Below are 19,566 nucleotides of genomic sequence, written 5' to 3'. Positions count from 1 at the left end.
AACGGTTTTTAAAAAAACTATCAACCAGACCTTCGGTTTAAAATTCATTGAATCGAGACAGTATCGAAACACCGACGAAAATATTGAAAAAAATATAAGATCATACGTCATGAGCCGCGATGCGGCCAAGACTTTGATACTTTTTGGTTCCACAGTTAATTCTTTTTTAAATAAATATATTATAAATTAAAAAATGAGGCTGCTTTTACCTCGTCCCCAGGACATTTTGTATCTTTTTGATATCGAAACTTAAAATTTAAAAAAAATAATAGCTACTGGAAAGGAGCAAGGCTGTTTGGATATATGCAAAGCCTAATATACAAAAGCAATTTTTTAAAAGAAAGAAAATTTTCGTTCTTAATGTGGTGTACATAATGTATTTCTCATACTTCATTCTTTTCCCTTTACATCATGTGGCTAACGCGAAAAGAAATAGAGTCTTAAAAGATTGGTGGTACTTATTTTGTAAATCACGGTTTACGATATACTTTGCGGGACTCTTTTTGGATATATAGGGCCGAAAAATGATTTGCGGGACTTTTTTGCGAATATCAGTGAAAACCGCAAAATTTAATTCTGCAATCCTTAAAAAGCAAGCCCAAGCAAATCAATTGGGAAGCTTCATTGCTGTAGCTTAGTGGTAATAATCACCAAGAATTAAATACGGGCGAGTGAACGCTACCATATCCTCGGGTTAACTCCAGCCATGTAAGGGAAATGAGGGAGATGGCATACTACGTCATGCAAAGTAAGCACATCTCCATCATTTACCTTCATGCAGCACAAAAAACCGAGTACTTCATGGTATGTAGGAAAGTTAATCTCTGTCTTACACGTTGCTTAATTGATATTGCATTTACTCAGAAAAGCAGCAACAGTCATTCTTCTCCCCAGAGCTCTTTCTAGATAAAATGTTACTGAAAGAGCTCCGAGGAAGAGAATAAGCAATAATAAAAATAACCACGGAGGTATAAAAGAACCGTCATAAAAAAAACAATGCAGGAAAGACATTTCTTTTAAAAAGATAGCGAAACAGACAGCGAAAGCAATTATACTCGCCATTTTAAGTTTTGTAGATCGTAACAAATGGTCTTTAAAATATAACAAAAAGGTTAGCTAATAACTTTCTATAGATCTCTGTAAAGACTTTTTCTTTCGTTTTTTAAAGCGCATTCTTTCTTTTGCTTTATGTTTTTACTTGATGTGGTTCTCCAACCTCGTTCCCAGGGCAATTTTTCGTTTTTTTTATATCCAAGACGGCGCGAAGATTGTCAGAAAGAGAAAAATGGGCCTGGGGACAAGGTTGGTGGTTCTCTAAAGGTATTTTTGTATTTTTCGTTCAAAGAGATGGTAGTTATAGGGGGTATTTTTAAAGGGTAACCAGCTCGTTCCAAGGGATTGTGGGGCTTAATGTGAAAAGTAAAAAACCCTTTGGAACGAGGTTGTGATGTAGCAAAAAATTAAGGTTCAAGATTAAATTGTGTCTGAAATCGAACAATTGAATGAGACCGGGCCTGTCAACCTCATTGCCTTGGAGACAAGATTTAAGACCGTCGCCCTCTCCCTGGTATGTTTTTCTACTTTCTGTTTGCACGGTAACAAAAAGATCAACTTTTGCTCCATTCTTACTACCTTATTTTTGGGTGCTAATTTCATCGTAGTTTTTTGAGAAAACTAGGTTTTGAAGGTGAAATGTTGCTCTGCGACCGCAGTTAAAGATAAATTTATGGTAACGCCCATATCAATCGTTTTAAATTAGGGAGTCTCGAACTGGCGGCGAAAAACGAAGAATTCTAGACAAGTGAGGAAATGTGTAGAGGTCCATAAGATGTCATTTAGCGTTATTTTATTTGCACCACTTTATTGGTTTGAAGACACTTGGCTTTATATCAAACAAATTTGTTTTGGCCACAGGTTTAATGGTTGCTTAACAAGCACCGCTTATAAAAATTAAAGCGAATTGGGGCCTGCGAAGTAACCCCTTTCCTTTCATTTTTTCGGCAACCTTATTCTCCATTAATGGCAACGATGGTGTAGGGAACCCCAATTTCAGAATAAATAAATAGGAGATTGGTAACTAATATGGTAACTGTTAAATAAATAAGCTAAGCAAAATTGCGTTGCAAACTCTCTTCCCACAAAGCAATTTTACATTCGAAATTAGAATCAGGGGGTATTGTTAGTTCTTATAGAAAATTATAAGACTAAGTTTACCTTAAATAATGTGATAACTTTATTTGGAAGAAATAAATTTGTAATATTCACAATTTTTTGTAAACTTAATTAAGTGTTAGCTTAATTCTACAGAATATTTTAGAAATTTTACATCTTGATGTTTATATTTATTGTTCGCCCTTTCATGTATGCTTTAAGCTATAAATGGGCTTTCCCGCTCACACGATGCAGTAAGATCTTGAGAGGAAGGAGCTAACCGAGTAACATCTGTAATTCCATCAACTTTACCATCTTAACATCGTGCTTGCAGGAAGCTGGCAGCCTGATCCATCATGTCGGCAGCCACAGAGAGCCCTGCAGCTGAAAGCCAGCCAAAATCAGAAGAAGACCTTCACGAAGAAGCTCCAAACAAACCTGCTGGCAAAGTAATAGGTAAGAACTTAAAGATAGTTGATTTATCCTTCCTTTGAGTTAACAACCCAGCAGGCATAATTTCAGCTATTGGTTGTGCGATTTCTTTGAATTTTAACAAATTTTGAGCCATCAAAAACACGAGTATGCATGAGTGGCAACAAAAGTGAAAGAAGGAAAAAAGATTCTTTACAAAAAATTAAATAATATCCATTTAGCTTGCATGATTATATGTGCAAGGTACAATTTCTCAATGTATTATATATACACAATTTCGAAATTAAGATGTACCATCTCTCACTATTTATCACAGTCTGGAAAGTTGGACTTTAAATCCCAATTTTGGTATATGGCTAGCACAAGGTGCCGAAAAGCTGCATACACCGTAAAAAGTGTGAAGTCTTCTCAGGCGATTTCGGCGTTTCGAAAGAATTCAAGTATTCGCCTGAAACCCGTATGAGCCCGAACAATGCCCGGAAAAAGAAAGAAAAACAGACACTAGTATGATTTGAAAAAACTGTAAAAATTAAAATAAACTTACTATGTGGTAGCGAAGTTCTTGAAAGAACTCTTTTTGATAAAGTTTACTTTATAAATAAGTTATACATAAACTTTTAACTCCTTTCTCTTATGTTACAAGGAATTGCATTTAAAGAATGCTCTGGGCGAGTTCAGGAAAGTGAGGGCTTTTTCGGGGGACCACTGCTAATTTTATTTGACACCCTTATGCGGCCGTTGCCGGCTTATCAGCACCCTTACAGCATACCAGCCTTAATTCATGATTTTCTTAACAAACAGCTCTAGCAACGATCTTGCAACTCTGTTTGCCACATAACTATATGGTTTTGACTTTAAGCCTAGAAACAACCTTGCAAAATGTCACTGCACAAGGTTTGTGTTTGCGCATGGTTAAGTGAAAAAACCTGACTAAAACGTACCATCTCTGTGATTTACGTCTGTTTTCCGTGAGTGTTTTTCCAATGTGAGATACTCTGGAATTGTAAAATCTATTTTATGATTAAAATGGTTGCAATATTTGGTGACTTGCCTCAGAGCTAGTGGCTGCTTCAAACATTGCCCTGTACAGTATTAAAGATAATTTTTTTCTACATATACAGGACAGTGACACTTTATGTCTAAGTCCCAATTTTTTTCAAAATTACTTGCTGAACCTTGTGAAACCGACACAATTGAACTTCATGGTTTGCTGTAAGAAATCATGACATGAAAGAAATGTCATAAGTAATACAAGTGAAGAAAGTGAAGTCAAAACTTGAGTATATAGCGCTAGGTATACAAGGTATTGTATGCTGGCCAAATATGTTGTCACAGTTAACCTGTTGTTCATAAACAAATTTCTGCAGATTTTTCTTTTATGGAACACTTCTGAGGAAAAGCACTCAGTACAGGTAAATCTAGTGGAGCATTTTAGCGATACAGCATTGAAGGTGTAATATCTATTGTTTTTATCAACAAATTGGGTTGTTTAGCATTTTCTAGTTGCATTGAATGTTTGAAAATTAATTATTAGTGGCACCAGGTTGACTGATTAGTGCAGGTAAATCGTGTTGCAGATACTTTTTTTTACATTGCATAAAATTTAGATTGGTTAAAGCATGAAACGTATCTCTTTATTTTCATGGTATATGTATTATACTTGTTCTTGCTGTGTAATTAGTTTTAAATGTCTTTACATTCACTTGTAGGCCAAAAATCTTGCAATTAGCAGGTCTCAATTTGGAAATTGAAATGCCCTTTGCAAATCCTGCTACAAAGGAAAATTGTAAAATTGTGAATCTCGATTTTTAATAATGGTTGTTGCAACAAAATAACCATTATCAGGGGATCAATGGCAAGTTGACTACAGTGCTCCCATACAACATTGCGAAGGGTTTTTTCTTTATAGTCAACAATTTTCTGCGAACTGCCTTTGTTTTTAATTCAAATCCTGTTGTCAAATAAGCTTTTAAGAAATGTATAATCACAGCATCCTGAAACAAAATCATTGGCGCTTAAGCATGATTTGGCATTACTATCACGCCTCCTACCCCTAAGAAATCCAAAAATGAAAAAAATCTACATATATACCCTGCTAATTAATAAAATCTGCTAGCACTAAAGTCTTCATTTCATAGTCTTGTAGGAGAGTGATTCCGGAGCATAAACCTTTCAAAATTCAGCAACATCATGCCACGTATTTCTTTTCTGATAAAATGCTACGAGATTTATTTTTTTGTTAATTTAGAGTGATGCTTTGTTCTTTAGCTACCAAAGTATCGGGCACCGTCAAGTGGTTCAATGTCCGCAATGGGTATGGGTTCATTAACAGAAATGATACCAAAGAGGATGTGTTTGTACATCAGACAGCCATTACACGTAACAATCCAAAGAAGTATTTACGTAGTGTTGGTGACGATGAAACTGTTGAGTTCGATGTCATTGAAGGACAAAAAGGCCTAGAAGCAGCAAATGTTACAGGACCTGATGGTGAGCCAGTACAAGGTAGCAAATATGCACCAGATAGACGTTCACGTTATCGCCGTGGTTATCGTGGTCGTGGTTATAGGGGTGGGTACCGTGGACGCCGCAACTTTAGACCAAGATCATCAGAGACGGCAGAGGAACGCAGTGATAAGGAAAACGATCAAGATCAGGATCCAGACAAATCTGAAGCTGATGAGAAACCAAGACACTCTGGTGAGTAAATGTCAAGAAACAACTAAAATTTAAATACTTAGACATAAACTATTGCTATTTTCTATTTTTCAATATGTTTCCTCAAAGTTTAAACACGGAAATTGCACTGCTATGAAACACTATAAATTCGTAGTGATCTGAGAATTAAGACTTACAAGCGAGGTTTACCTAAAAGCTCTTAAAAAGAAAGAAGCCTTTTATCTTTTTGCCAGCATAAATATAAATAAGTATAAAGTAGAGTTATTACTCTAATAAAGTTTCGGTTACAGGTGGATATCGTGGACGTGGCAGAGGGCGAGGGCGAGGCCGTGGAAGAGGAAGAGGAGGCAGAGGATATAATTACAGACGGCGACGTAGTGAAGGTTCAGGAAATGAGAACGAATATACTTCAGAGGGCGATGGTCGTCAAGACGACAAGGAGGGCAGGGATGGCAGTGCTGATGGTGAGAGAAGAAGTCCCAGACGTGGTGGTGGAAGTGGTCGCCGACCAAGACGCTACCGCAGAAGGCCAAGGTAACTTCCTCTTTTATGCCTATTCTGTTATATTTTAGTTGCTTTGTTCATGTAGCCAGCACATTACTTAAAGGAAACTATCAAACCTTGTAGGACAAAACTTACGTAAAAAATTAACAGCAAAAATTGGTTCCATTAAAAGCGTCACAGACTTTAAAAGCTCATTTCTAAACGAATATTAAGTTTTTCATGCACAAATAGGGCGTTTACCTTTGAAAAAACTTGTTTTTAGACGTCCTCCGCCACAAAGCTCTGGAGATGAAGGCGATCGTGAACATCAAGGGGATGATGAGAAACACGAGGGAGATGAAAACAGAGAGCAGCGCCGCAGGCCAAGAAGGCCTCGCTATCGAGGCCCTCGTCGTGGAAATGAAAATAACGAGGGAGAAAGGCAAAGCGAAGGAGCAAAGGAGGATGTAAAAGAGCAGGGTCCTCCCCCATCTCAACCCGAGACGGTTGAGAATTAGTAGTTTAAGTTCAACAAACGTTTAGAGATGATGTTGTAATCTTGTTTTTGAAGTCCATCATGTATATACTTGTTGTTTGTTGAGGCGGGATAGTTTAAGCACCACCGCTATTTTTTTCACTTTAAACCATTCTAGTGTTATAATAATAATAATTGTCACCTTGTCAACTTTGGGGACGTTTAAATTTATATGTAGTTGTTGTTGACATCTGTAGTACAACATTTTTGATGTAGCTGATTTGAATCATTGAATAAATAATTTATAGCTGCTAAAAGTAATGAAATTTCTCGATGTTTTCCTAGACTCTACTTAAAGATGAGACCCCACAATAGCTTGTACCTGCAAATGTATTATAATTCCCAACGTTTGTAGTTAGTTGGCAACGGTTTTTGACGCTGAGTGCGTTTTGAACTGGGAGGAAACGACTTAAAAAAATTCGCTGCGGTTTTCGTGATAAAACGTCTTTCTAAAGTTCTCGGAATAGTAACAAGATTAATTGTCGTCTTAATATAACGCATGCGCCTTTAATACAACTCGTGTGTCATGACTACTCGGAACAAACTTTAAATTTTATTTTTACTGTCCATTATTTTTAGCGGTCAACTGTGCTCATCAAAGGGGAAGTAACCTCAAAAATGTGAATATTTTTTTTTCGACTACGTATTTGTATTTGAACTTATTAAATCAGATAACACAACAAAAGGATTTATCTCTAAATACCTATATTCCCTGTTCATATCTCCGTAAATATTTAGTGCGTCAAGTTAAAAAAGACTGGGTTCTAATTTGAATAGGACGTTTTATAGTTCAAAACATTGCTGTAGCTGAGGCCCTATGTTGTTGCTTATAATGGAACAGACTTTCGAATAAGAAATGCATCATAGTTTCTTGTCCAGTGACGGAGAAAACACTGTTCCAGACATTTCGGCTCTAAAGTCATTTAGTTTCGAGCCTGAAATGTCGTTGGAAAAGCAAGATAAATTTTTAAGTTCAAACCATGAAGACAAAGTTATACAAAAAAAGACAATCAAATTGGAAACAATAATTTGTGTAAATGAGGTGGTCTCTGTAGACCGATGAGTTTTTTCTCGGAAAGTTTGTGCTGCAAAGATAATAATGAAACTGCCGACTACTTAGTTCCTTAGCTCTTTATACAACAAATAGCCCTGTATTTTAGGTATTCCATCATAACGGCTGAATTTTTTCTTTCTCCAACTTTAACATTGCCACTAAAAATATGTAATGTATAGCATTGCTCTGATTATTTACTTCACAATTCGACGTTAGTAGATTGCTTCTAGTGCATGTTGCCTACCTTATCGGTAAAAAAAAGTCGGCAAAAAGTGACTAAATTTTGGCTAGGTAACTAAAATTTTTGCCGATTTTCCTACCTTGTTGCCAATTTTTATGGGTTTTATGCGATTATTCTTTATTAGTGACTAACTTCAAAAACTTACTCGGGAAAAAGTGAATTCAAAAATTTAGTCGGCAAAAAGTGGCTAAATTTTGTCCAACTGACAAATATTTTTGCCGACTTTTTATTTTTGCCGATTTTTTTTACAGTTAAGGTATGATCTTTTAATTGATTGCTAATTTCTCTAGGTGGAAACTTTATCTACTTTCCTATGTGAGAATAGTTAAATGAACATGCATAATAAATCTTGGACATTTGACCAAATCATTAATTTTATTCACTGGGTTCGTTTCGTTCAAAATAGATGAGTTTACAGCAGTTTTTCTAATCCGTTTTTTTTCTTTGTTAAGTTTTGTGTAGCATTATCTTGCATTTGGTCATTGCAAGACTTAAAGCAAAACACATTATTTTCTCTTTAATAATAGCCGTCGTCTGTGTCTGTCTCTGCGCGACCCCCCGCTGATTTAGAAAATTGTGCTACGGAAACACGAATATTAAATGCGATATACAGTAGACTCTCTGTAATTCGAACTCACAGGGGACCGAAAAAAAAGTTCGAATTAGGGAGAGTTCGAATTAGGGGAATTTCATAATTTTTGTGAAATTTTGTCAAAAAATCAGGGTTGGTGGTAGTAAATAGACTTCATAGATACATCCATCTGTAATCTTGAGAATTATATCCCCTATATTATTTAAGATGTATTTCTATTTTTGCAAAAAAGTCATGAATAGTGGTTTGCTTTTTGCAGTGTTGCTCCTCCTTATCGCCAAAACGATCAAGCATATTTAACGGTCTCATCATTTGCTCGCCAAATCGAGAAAGCAAACTAAACTTTTCTATAATCTCAATGGCATTCCGGACTTCAATTATTCCAAGCTTAACGAGTTGCCTCTTATCGAACATTTCATTCTCTTGGTCATCATCATCTTGATTAATAACTTGAGCTAATATTTCTTACTCTGTTAAAATACCTTCGTTGGTGCTCACGTCTTAGTCAAAATCGATGTAGTTGTCAGGTGTGATACCAATTCCGATCCACTCATCAAAGTTCGCCTGAAGGTAATCAAGACCAAAATTTACGTAATTCGATCTTTAAAAGTTCGATTTACAGGGTGAAATGATCTAAAGGGACTGGAAATATGGTTCGAAATATAGAGGTATTCGAATTATTGCGGTTTGAATTAGGGGAAGTGAAAAATGAGAGTTTCCTAAGGGATTTTGACGGGATCAGAAGATTTGAATTAAGGAGAGGTTCGAATTAGGGGCAGTCGAATTACAAAGAGTCTACTGTATTTTCATCTACTTTGTTCCGACGGTTAAGTTTAAAGGATGAGCGAACCCGTGGAATTATCCATAGGTCACCAAATAGTCTCTTTAATAATAGCCGCCGTCTGTCTGTTTGTCTTCCTGTTATGGAAACACTAAATGCGATATGTAAAGGACGAGCGACCCCGTGGATTTTCCACGGTTTGATGACTAGTCCCTGGTATAATATCCGTCATCTGTTTGACTCTACAAAAAATGGTAAACGCAGAAGCGAGAAACACGAAATGCGGTATGGACGGACGACGGGCGAGCCCATGCATTATCCACGGGACACTGACCAGTTATTTAATTTGTACAATTTAAGGACTGCATAAAGGTTGACTATACCAAAAACGCATTAAAACTACATTCTCAACCTCGTTCCTAGGGTATTGTGGCCCCTGTGCCGTTATTACGGAGTGGCCAACAACTTCATCAATTTTATCAACAAGGCAAAGTGCCCTGGGAATAAAAATGCTCTCTTCACTTAATCTTTTATCTCCATAAAATTACAACTACAACGGCACAACAAAAGTGACGGTATAAAGTCACGCGAATCTATAGAAATCACATGATGTAAACAAATGAGAATATGTACAGTGGTCGTATCTCAATAGCGTTAACAAAATTGACTGCATTTATCAAAGCTTAAAGAAGGATTAAAACGCGTGTTTGCTTTCACAGCGGATTAATAAGCGAATCACACACGTCTATCAAAAGATAAATAAATGTTTAGAAAGTTCAAATAATATTAGCATAAAATGATATATACATATGACAGCCAACCTCGCTCCCAAAGCTCTTTTTCTCTTTCTCACAATCGCGCCGTCTGAGATTGCCCGAAAGAGAAAAACGTCCTGGAGACAAAGTTGATAAAACAGCTACTGGACAAAAAGTGTGTTTAATTTAAAATCAAAACGATAAATTATACTTAATGCAGATTTATCTAAAACATGACCGCTTCACTGACGTTCCCTATTTCTCCTGGTTCGTAGACATCTCCGCAATACTCGACATCTTCTTTGCAAAAAGCAGGATTTGACATTGTGGGACTATTTGGCGGCACTTTCTTTTCCACAATCTCTTCATTCATTTGAACAACTGCTAGTGGATAAATCAGCAACACTAGGAAATCCTCAAATGAGTTGCCACATATATCGCTTTTTTCTCTCAAGTTCTTGCGATGCTGCACTGAATATGCAACGAAAGCTATGAAGAATACCCACCCTACTTTGTCCACATTTTGAAAGCCTATCCGCAAAAACAGGAGAATTACCCAGACGTAAAATGGCACTGCAAATTGGGAATAGGTGAATATTTTACCTAGTGAGCTTTCACGCCTTCTATAATGCAATGCTATATTACCAATAAAATACCATGGAGCGACTATTGCTAAAAGAACCTTTTTTAGTCGAGCCATGTCTTTAATATGACCAAATCTCATGCACCAGTCGGTTTCAAAATTACAATCGGGTATTTTCCAATTTTCTTCTTTACTGAGAACTTTGCACAAAGCATAGCAAGAGCAATTGTACAACAAGAGAAATGGGCAAGCCGCAATAATAACAATTGAACTCATGTTAGCAGATCCGAAATACGTGAAAGCTGTCGCCGAAGTACCCAACAGGATCGCCCATAACACTTTCTGTGCAGCTGACTTGTTTTCCCCTCCATTTGAGGAGATACCATCTGTGACGTACGAGGAACTGTCAACTTGAGTGGAAAACTGAAGAATTATGGCGACGATGACACAGAAGTATAAGAACTTTGAGACATTTTCATAGCCATTTAAGAGGTCATAGAGACGACCCGCACCCATTCTACAGTCAAGTCTCTGAACGTTTTTGTACGGTTCCATGTCTGTTGTATTCCACATAGACGATATTCTAAACAACAATACGCCGGCCAGTTAAGTTTATAATCTTCAGTAGCAGAGGTAAGATCTATGGGCGAGGGGAAGATCTAAACAAGCGATCATAGCATTTACCCCACCTCTCTGCCAACTAAATAATCGGTATTGAACCGTTGTGAGGCGAGTCTGCAATTGCTTTTTTTTTCAATACAGGACCGAACCCCCTAGGATAAACTTCTATTCTAAATTTATACAAATTGTAAATAAAAACTACAATTTCTGGAAAAACAGAACTAATCCAAGTTAAGGTTCGTCCTACATGTGAAGAGGTCAACCTACATGTGAAGAGGTCAACCTTGTTTTAAGTTTTTTTTCTGGAACTTTACCCTCACAGCTCGACACAAAAAAGCAACTCTCTGAGAGAGGAATAAGGTCAAAGGCGAAACTATAAGAAGAATACAGAGGTCCTAAAGATGTATTTGAATTCAATGAATTTAGGGCACTGTTTTCAAACAAACTAGCGCAGGCAAATGCTGTGTTAAACATTTTCAGCTAAAATCCTACCTTTCACCTTTTCTATACATTGAGCATGATATTCCTGCTTTTAAGGCGTTATGTTGCATATTCAAAGTAGCACCTCCGATGATGGAAAACCATGCAAAAATAAACAAGGTTGGAGCAAAGAAGGTAAAATTGATGACTTCTCCAATAGTTCTACCTCTACTGATGCGTGCTGTGAAGATACTTGATAGTGGTGCCAAGGCTATCCACCACGCCCCTACAATAAGAGATAAAAATTCAACTTCGTCCCAAGACCACGTATAGCCGACCCAATGTTATAAAAGCTTTAATGCGCTAAGGTAGAGGTTGGTAAAGTATTCTACTTCGTCCCAAGGCCACGTATAGCCGATACAATGTCATAAAAGCTTTGATGCGTTAGGCTTGGCCCAGAACTTAAAGATTACGTCCCGTGAAAAACACAACAAGACGGTTCCATATAAAGGAGCTTGAAAACATGTCCAGCAATCTTCTTATTTTATAAAAAATCTTTTATCAGTTTTTGTGGTATGACAGCATTAACCAGTGTTAAAACATGTAGTTGCTGTTTTCAAGCGCAATTATAACTCATAACTTCTATCTAAATGGCTAGAAACATAATTAACCTTATATGCCTCCTTAAAACTGATAAAATCAATACTTCGCCCAGAGCTAGTTTATGATGTCATGCATAATTGGTAGCACTTTGAAGTTCAAAATCTTAGAAACAATTAAAATCTTTTTAAAATTATATACGAATTCTTGGACCACTTTGCAACCAGTTGGGCAACTCGAGGGTTCAAAATCTAACATCCAACTAATATTAGCCATCCAAAATTAAATCCCAAATATAGGGCTTCTTAAAAAATAAGAAGTTGAACTTACAAAAGAAAATTGTGTTGTTATGCATCCAGTTTTGTGTGTCTGCAGATTGTTCAGGAAAGTTATCTTTTTGAGTAAACGCTCCAGTGTGCAAAGACAAACCAATGACATGCTGGAAGTAGTAACCAAATGATTGGACGAAGACATTGAGCAAGAACATTGTTTCGTCACAAAATAATATTGTCAGAAGCACGCAAATGCCTGAATATAACAAAAAACAGAATTACAACACCTCTTTGCAAGCTCCTTCGAGTTTAGTAAAAGAAGAGAAAGGATTCAAAATCCTCAACCCGAGGGTGTGTTGCTTTGAGCCGTTATTATGAGGCGGCCACTAAGCTTATTATGAAAACAGATTACCCTGAGGCTAAAACCTACCCAGGAATTTTTTTTTGGTTAAAAAACGAAAAGCCTGGAAGCGAGGTTTAAATCTTACAAGCACGTGGAAAAGGATAATTTTTTTCATGTTCATCAAGATCTTGGAAAAAAATCATTACCAAAAGACAAAGTAAGCTGTGACAAGCGTTTTATTCCCAATCCAATACCAGTCAAAATAGAAACAGTTCCAATCCCAATCATGGACCAAATGGCAATAATTTGATTTTCTTTATTCAATTGTATATCCGGAAATTGATTGTTTATCCCTCCAACAATCGCACTCGATCCGTAATTAAGTCCCACTGTAGCACCAAAGATTATTGCAACTATTGCAATAATATCAACTAAATCTCCAAATATGCCTTGAATAGATTTTCCTAATAATGGATAGAAACACGATCTCATTGTTGCTGGAAGACCCTTGCGATACGCCAAGAAGGATAAGAGCAACGATGGTAAACAAAAGATTGATGAGCCATGAAATCCCCATAAAAATAAATTCATGTTTATTGCGTTTTGCGCTCTTTCGTCGTGGCCCACTCTAAAAGGAAGAAAGGCGTGGATTATGAATGAAATTTGAGATGGGATAGTGACAATTCTTAGAGAGAGCACTGCAGATTTTAACATGATTTAGTACCAATTCTGAGGTAAGGTGATACAAATTTTGAGACGAATTTCTACCAATTCTGAGCCGGTGTGCTACCACTTCTAAGTTGATGTTCTACCAATTCTGAGTTGACGTACTACCAATTCTGACATTGTGTACTACCTCTTCTGATATGACACCAATTTTAATATGATGTACTACCGATTCTGATAAAATGCACTACAAATTCTGAAACTTTTTTTTTCACCAATGCTGCACGAAGAAAGACACGCAGCATCCAATTTACGACTCGGCAGTATATAAATGGGTACTTGCATTAGACGTGTCACTTTTTACCCTTCAAGTGCATTACTTATTTTCAAACTGGGTTTCATTCATGTGTTTTAAAATCTTATTTTTGTTCGAAGGCTGTAATACTTGATTTTCCTTCTTTAATATATAAAAACGATCGATAACATGTGCTTAAAATCTGGAGGGTAATTTAACGGTACGCTACCTCATTTTTAGATAAAGTCGGTAAAAAGTGATTATATTTTGGCTCTGTTTTTGCCAACTATTTCTTAATGAAGTGATAATGAGATTCTAATCTTCAGCTTAGAAAACAAATATATAATTTACCTTCCTAAATGCACCATGGTCGTTCCATTATTCATGTAGTGTGTTATTACCCCATCCACTGCGCTTGGAAATTTTGCAGCACTAAAGCCAGTGCAGAAAGACATTGCAAAGTATGTGTAGTTTCCGTATTTTGGAATATCATCCTCCTTACCTTAAAAAAAAACGCGAATTATTGAAAAGTTCATCCTAGCCAAATTTTTATCTAGGAACTACTGTTTCTTTTACACAAACGAACGTCTTATAGTTGAGCACCAGTGTTGTTTGAATTTACACTAATGTCAAGCTGTTGTTGCTTAGGTCCTTTATATAAACTGTGCTATACCGACAGGAATCAAAAATATCCTCGCCTTGGTTCAGCATGGCTCGACATTTGGTTTTATACAGTTGAGCTAAGTTGTACCAAGGCAATTTTGTGAGCTTGGCACGACATAACACAGCTTACATAATGGGTCTTAAGAATGTTTAAATTGACGTAAAGAATGGGTGTTAAAAATTTCAACACTGAAAAACTTCAACATAGCCAATATATATGGTTAGGAAAATATTACATATCCAGAGCTGGTTAGTTTTGTAAACGTAAATGTCATTTATAAATAAAGATTTAAATGATACATATGTAGGCATGGAGGTTTAGGGTTGCTTTTTAAATGTATCATTTGCCAATAAAGCGTGTCAAAAAGACACGGAATTAAATAGTTAATGAAAATTTCGTAGATATCAGAGAGTCGACGAAGTTTTGCCCAGGTACAACTTAAGACAGAAAAAATTGTAAAACATACCAAGCTTGACATGTCTCCACTTCGCGTAAATAACAAGAACAATGATGGTCCAAATCACTTGCTGCATAACAAACAACCAAGTCCATGTGTCTGTTATCCACTGAGTAACAGCATGCAAAGAAGAATGACTTTCTGGGTCCAAAACATTCCACAAAAACGCACCCAATACAATCGCCATAGCACCAATAGCTGTCATTGGATTGCAGTCAAAGGATAGTTTTCCAGCCTTACCTTTCCAGTTACGCCAACTGAAATATGATATTTGAATTTTTTTAGAAAATAAAAAAAAAAATTGAATGAATGAGTGAATGAATGAATGAGTGAATGAGTGAATGAGTCAATCCATCAATTAATTAAGAAAGGATAATAAAATAATATTTTACCACTTCCTGTATTCTTCCCGTCTCTTGGAGATAAGATCATTTGAGTCCATTGCTATATAAAAATAATATGTTAAAGAGGTCAAACATATTGTATTGAAAATCAATAAAATTAATATTTTAATAACGAATGTAAAAAAAGATGTCTGTAATTGTATTTTACCTGTACAGAAAAAGTGTAAAACGGGTGCAACATTCTAAATTTCATATTTTTGTTTTCTCTGCTATTCTTTTAAAAATAAACCCAACTCCCTACTCTTAGGTTGTTTCCAAATTTTTTTTAGGTCACGAGAACACTTTTTATCAAACGAGCGAAAAACAGCCTCATGTGATGAAACAAAATGATTTCATTAGTTAGGAATTTTATTGCATGCTAATTTAAATCCACGGTGACGGTTGCTTTGTTGTAAATTATTTTACGTGTTATGGCAATTAACGTTTCTATCATTGTTGTGATAAGAAACATACATAAATTAAACATGTTTTTGAGCAGATCTTCCACGGGTTTCGTTTAAAACGTTTCTTTTCGGCCTTTTTAATGATTATCAATAATAAACCTTAAAAAAAAATATTTAGTGGATTTTATTTGTGGGTTTAATAACTAGTCTCCTATAACAATATGTGTCTGTCTGTTTGGAACAGGCAAAGTAGGTGTGTTCATTTTTCTTTGATGTAGTCGAAAAAAGTATTTCTTTTTTTGTTAACTTCCTAGATTTTACGGGAGAACGTAAATGAATTTTAAACTGACGTCAATAGCAATTAAAAAATTAGCGAAGCCATTGCAGTACACCTTTAAATTTTAAGTCAAGTAACTTGAAAATGGTTGGAATTAACTGACGTCATTTCCTGCATGTGGATACGTTTTGGAACAAACAATTCTATGACGTCATCAAAAAACTTTTGCACCCCAATACCTTTTCAACCTTCAACCGGTGTATCACTCTCTACATTATTTTGATCAGAGTTTTAAGCTCTACGCTATAGATGCAGCGGGTAAACAAATTTCTAAATTTTTTTTCGTTGCTATGGACGGTCCATAAAAAATTATAAAACGCGTGCAATATTCTCAGTTTAATTTTTTTGTTTTCTCTGCTATTCTTTTAAAAACATACCAAACTCTCTACTCTCTGAATGCTTCCAACTCAAAGTTTAGGTAACAAGGACACTTTTCATCAAGTGAGCGAAAAAAAGTCTGGGAAGACGGGGGGTGGCAGTTGATACCTCAAGATTTATTACAATTTGTAAGTTTTATGTATTCATATTTGTAGGAAAAGTTAGGCAAAATATAGATTTCTCCTAACTTTTATTTCGATTTCAAAATAGATAAGGGACCAAAGGACAAGTAATAAAATAATCTTCGTCATGAGGAAGTTATTATTGTGTCAACCTCTTTCGCAGGTCTTTTGTCTCTTACCTCGCCAGATAAACAACGGGGCCTGCGATAGAAGTTGCTTAAATAAAGAATGGTAGGAACACACTAGTTATAGCAAAACAAGGAAGGGAAGGTAAAAAGTGAAGTAATTTTTGCTAATTTTTCACTTACGTTGGTTTATTTCATGCTTTAATGAGTAATAATAACAACTTTCAAAAATAGCTAAATAAGGGTCGGTTTACATTAATATAAAAAATGTTGAGCAACAGCTGTACAACATTGGTCGTTAGTGCAGGGAAAAATCCATGGGGTTCTATTCATCGCTACTTGCAGCTACCATCTTGACTTAAAGGTAGAGAAAAGACGTATAATAAATATTATAATACAAAAAACAAGCGAACTGGTTAATTTCAAACCCAGTATCAAAAATGCTACAATCCCTGGGTAATTTACTTGTAATCCTGTACTTACTCCCACCATGTCACCTCGTAGTTGGGAAGTGGAATTGGCCTTGTTGATTTAGCAGCAAAGGGGTTCGTAGTATCTCAATTTTTAGATTAGTCTAGTAAGCATTGGGTACGTCTGAAGCGTGTAGGAACACTCAGGAAAATTGAAAGCTGAAATTTCGTTTGTGTAAGCGTTGCAAATGCAGGATCTTGACAACAAATTTTTCCAACTTTAATGGTGTACAATAGTGGCTCGTTAGAGATATTTAAGAACTTTTGTTACTGAGGTGTTTAAAGATGTGTTACTTGCAGGATAGATTAGGGCTAAAAGAGGGCTAGAGAAATATTTCCTTTTCCGTTGACTAGCTGAACTTTATTGATTGAGGTAAAAGGAAGGTTGCATGAGACCCTTATAGAATGCGATATGTTGTATGTGGTCGCACATGGATTAGGAGTGTGTGCATTGCTAGTTTTAAAGACAGAACTCAGATGAGCTGGGAAATAGGCCAAACATTTGAGGCATTACTATCCAGTTGTTATCCAGACAAGAAGATTAAGCTGGTTAGGACACTTGAAAAGAATAGAGGAGGATAATTGGGTAAGAAAATCATCATAGGTTCATGGCGATGGCGATGGCGATGGCGACGATGGCAAACAACGACGACAACAAGGATAAAAAGTAATTATCAGAAAAATAGGAGTGCAAGCTGTAAATAGCCAGACATTTTCGTTTTACGCTAAACTGTTTCCATCAGAATACCTCGTTAGAATATCATAGACGTAAGGAGAGAGAAATTCTTTTACTTGGTAAAAATAATAACTTCTGATAACATCGCATACCATAACTGTATTTCGCTATCAGGAATTATTACGTAAGTTTTGAATATGTAAATAACCCAACTTCCTGCTGTTTGACATTTTATCATACAAATGATATCACAAAGAAGAAACTCTTCCTGGTTATATTATATATGTAAAACTTCAGACCAAGGACGATTAACTTAGACCATTTCATACTTTTGTAGTTTTTTTAGAAACGATTTCTGTTTGTGATCATCACAATGTCGACACTGTACATGCCAGCGGATACGGAAAAAGATTTGGTAGTTTTCCAAACTAGTCAGTTCATACAGTTATATTACGTGCATTGTTTTTATTCTGCATTATTTGCGCGAAAACCCTCTTCCGGAATGCATTTTTTAACGACAGTATTTTTTTGGCATGATTGGTTTGTCATGAAAAATCTCAATATGTGTATTGGAAAATACGAAATTCTGGATACGCAAGGCTGGAGTAAGCCCCATTACCTTGCTACAGTAAGTAAGAGAAGTTAACTTACTTGTTGTGGCATGTACCAATCAATCATGCCACGCCATCCAGCCGTAAAAACTTTTTCATGTTGTTGTTATAGGCCCATCTTCCAACTTTGTAATGAATTCATCATACAAAAGCAGTAGTCATTAAGATCACTATAGACAATAGTGGACAATTTCACATTTATTTAACAAATGGCTTTTGCAGCATACTATTCTTACTAAATAAATGTGTTGTTACGAATTGATGCGTGGGTTTGATACCATTACAAGAAAGTTATGTTTAATTACTATCGCTTTCGGCTTAAAAAGTAGTTCATAACAACTGGGCTTTGTAATTACTTAATGAACAGCAAATTTATAGTTTATAAAAAAAAAACAGAAGTATAAACGTCTTAGGTTTATGTATAGGCACCACTCTTGTCCCCAGAACGCAAAAACCCTGGGGACGAGGGTGGTATGAGCACAACAGTATAACTGGTAATGGAATGTTCAAATGGAATACATAAAAACTCGTTAAACGACAGGCCCTTGCATGGGCTGAAGTTGGGGTGGATGTACTATAAATTACTTGCTCTTTAGTACTGACTCAACAAGGGGTGGGGCAAGAGAGGGAGGGGGGCTAAAACATATAAAAATTAATAATTGGGAGAAAGGAGAAACAATTAAGAAAAATAAGATAATTCAGAGTATCTATCTTTTAAAAAAAAGGAAAAGTCTTAGTGCAACAAATCATAACACTTAACACAAAAAACCAATTTTAAACACTTTCTTTTATTACCAGTATCAGCGGTCGAAAACAATTAACCTCGGTCCATGCCTTCGCTTTGACATGGTTGCGAGGAACGTATGCCTCTAAAAAAATTTATGTCAATTAGACTTAGTGTCTAATTGACCTAAAATTTATATTCTGCACCTTAAAAAGCAAACATCAAAAGTACTTTTAGTAACGTCTTCCTCAAGGCATTTTACTATATAAACTTCAATCCAAAAATTGCTTTAAAACTTAGAACAAGAAATTCTGAAATACGTGCACAAAGTTCAATTTTAATTAAAAAGCTGTCTTCTATGGATCCAGGGTAGCGTAGAAGCGCGCTTACTTTAAATTCTTTGCAGAAGGTTTTGATTACATAAGGCAAAACGAGGCAATTGGAAAAAGCAGTGGTAGCTAACGTCTCCAGTTAGTAAAAAATTGCCAAAAAGTAAAAATCAACCAATCTATCGTGGAACTTCTTTAAGTTTTTTTTATATCGGAATGAATTTACCCAAATGTGAGAAAATGTAAATACTAAAAGACTGGGGACGAGGCTGATAATCGTCATAAACTTAGCATATACTGTAACTCGGTCGTAGCTATGAAGTACTTTCTAAGGTTGGACTTTTTCTGATGTAGTTTCACTTATAATTACATCAGTCAAATAT

The 19,566-nt window shown here is 35.9% G+C and overlaps 2 protein-coding genes across 2 annotated transcripts; one reads left to right on the top strand and one right to left on the bottom strand.

The window, feature by feature from the left end:
• The first annotated feature begins 2,375 nt into the window (after positions 1-2,375).
• On the top strand, positions 2,376-6,537 carry LOC130641244 (Y-box-binding protein 1-like). Its single transcript, XM_057447963.1, has 4 exons — positions 2,376-2,607; positions 4,852-5,283; positions 5,553-5,796; positions 6,029-6,537. The coding sequence occupies exons 1-4, from the start codon at positions 2,508-2,510 to the stop codon at positions 6,261-6,263; spliced, it is 1,011 nt and encodes a 336-aa protein (XP_057303946.1). The 5' UTR covers positions 2,376-2,507; the 3' UTR covers positions 6,264-6,537.
• Positions 6,538-9,443: 2,906 nt separating this feature from the next.
• On the bottom strand, positions 9,444-18,406 carry LOC130641243 (glycine betaine transporter OpuD-like). The gene is made up of 8 exons (XM_057447962.1): positions 18,171-18,406; positions 15,017-15,068; positions 14,634-14,881; positions 13,855-14,005; positions 12,749-13,170; positions 12,258-12,455; positions 11,400-11,613; positions 9,444-10,869 (listed from the first exon to the last, which is right to left on the bottom strand). The coding sequence occupies exons 2-8, from the start codon at positions 15,064-15,066 to the stop codon at positions 9,930-9,932; spliced, it is 2,223 nt and encodes a 740-aa protein (XP_057303945.1). The 5' UTR covers positions 15,067-15,068; positions 18,171-18,406; the 3' UTR covers positions 9,444-9,929.
• Positions 18,407-19,566: the final 1,160 nt, after the last annotated feature.

This window comes from Hydractinia symbiolongicarpus, chromosome 4 (assembly GCF_029227915.1).
Source record: "Hydractinia symbiolongicarpus strain clone_291-10 chromosome 4, HSymV2.1, whole genome shotgun sequence".
Taxonomy (NCBI): Eukaryota; Metazoa; Cnidaria; class Hydrozoa; order Anthoathecata; family Hydractiniidae; genus Hydractinia; species Hydractinia symbiolongicarpus.
Note: the sequence above shows the minus strand (reverse complement) of the source record. Positions and strands in the feature narration are given on the sequence as shown.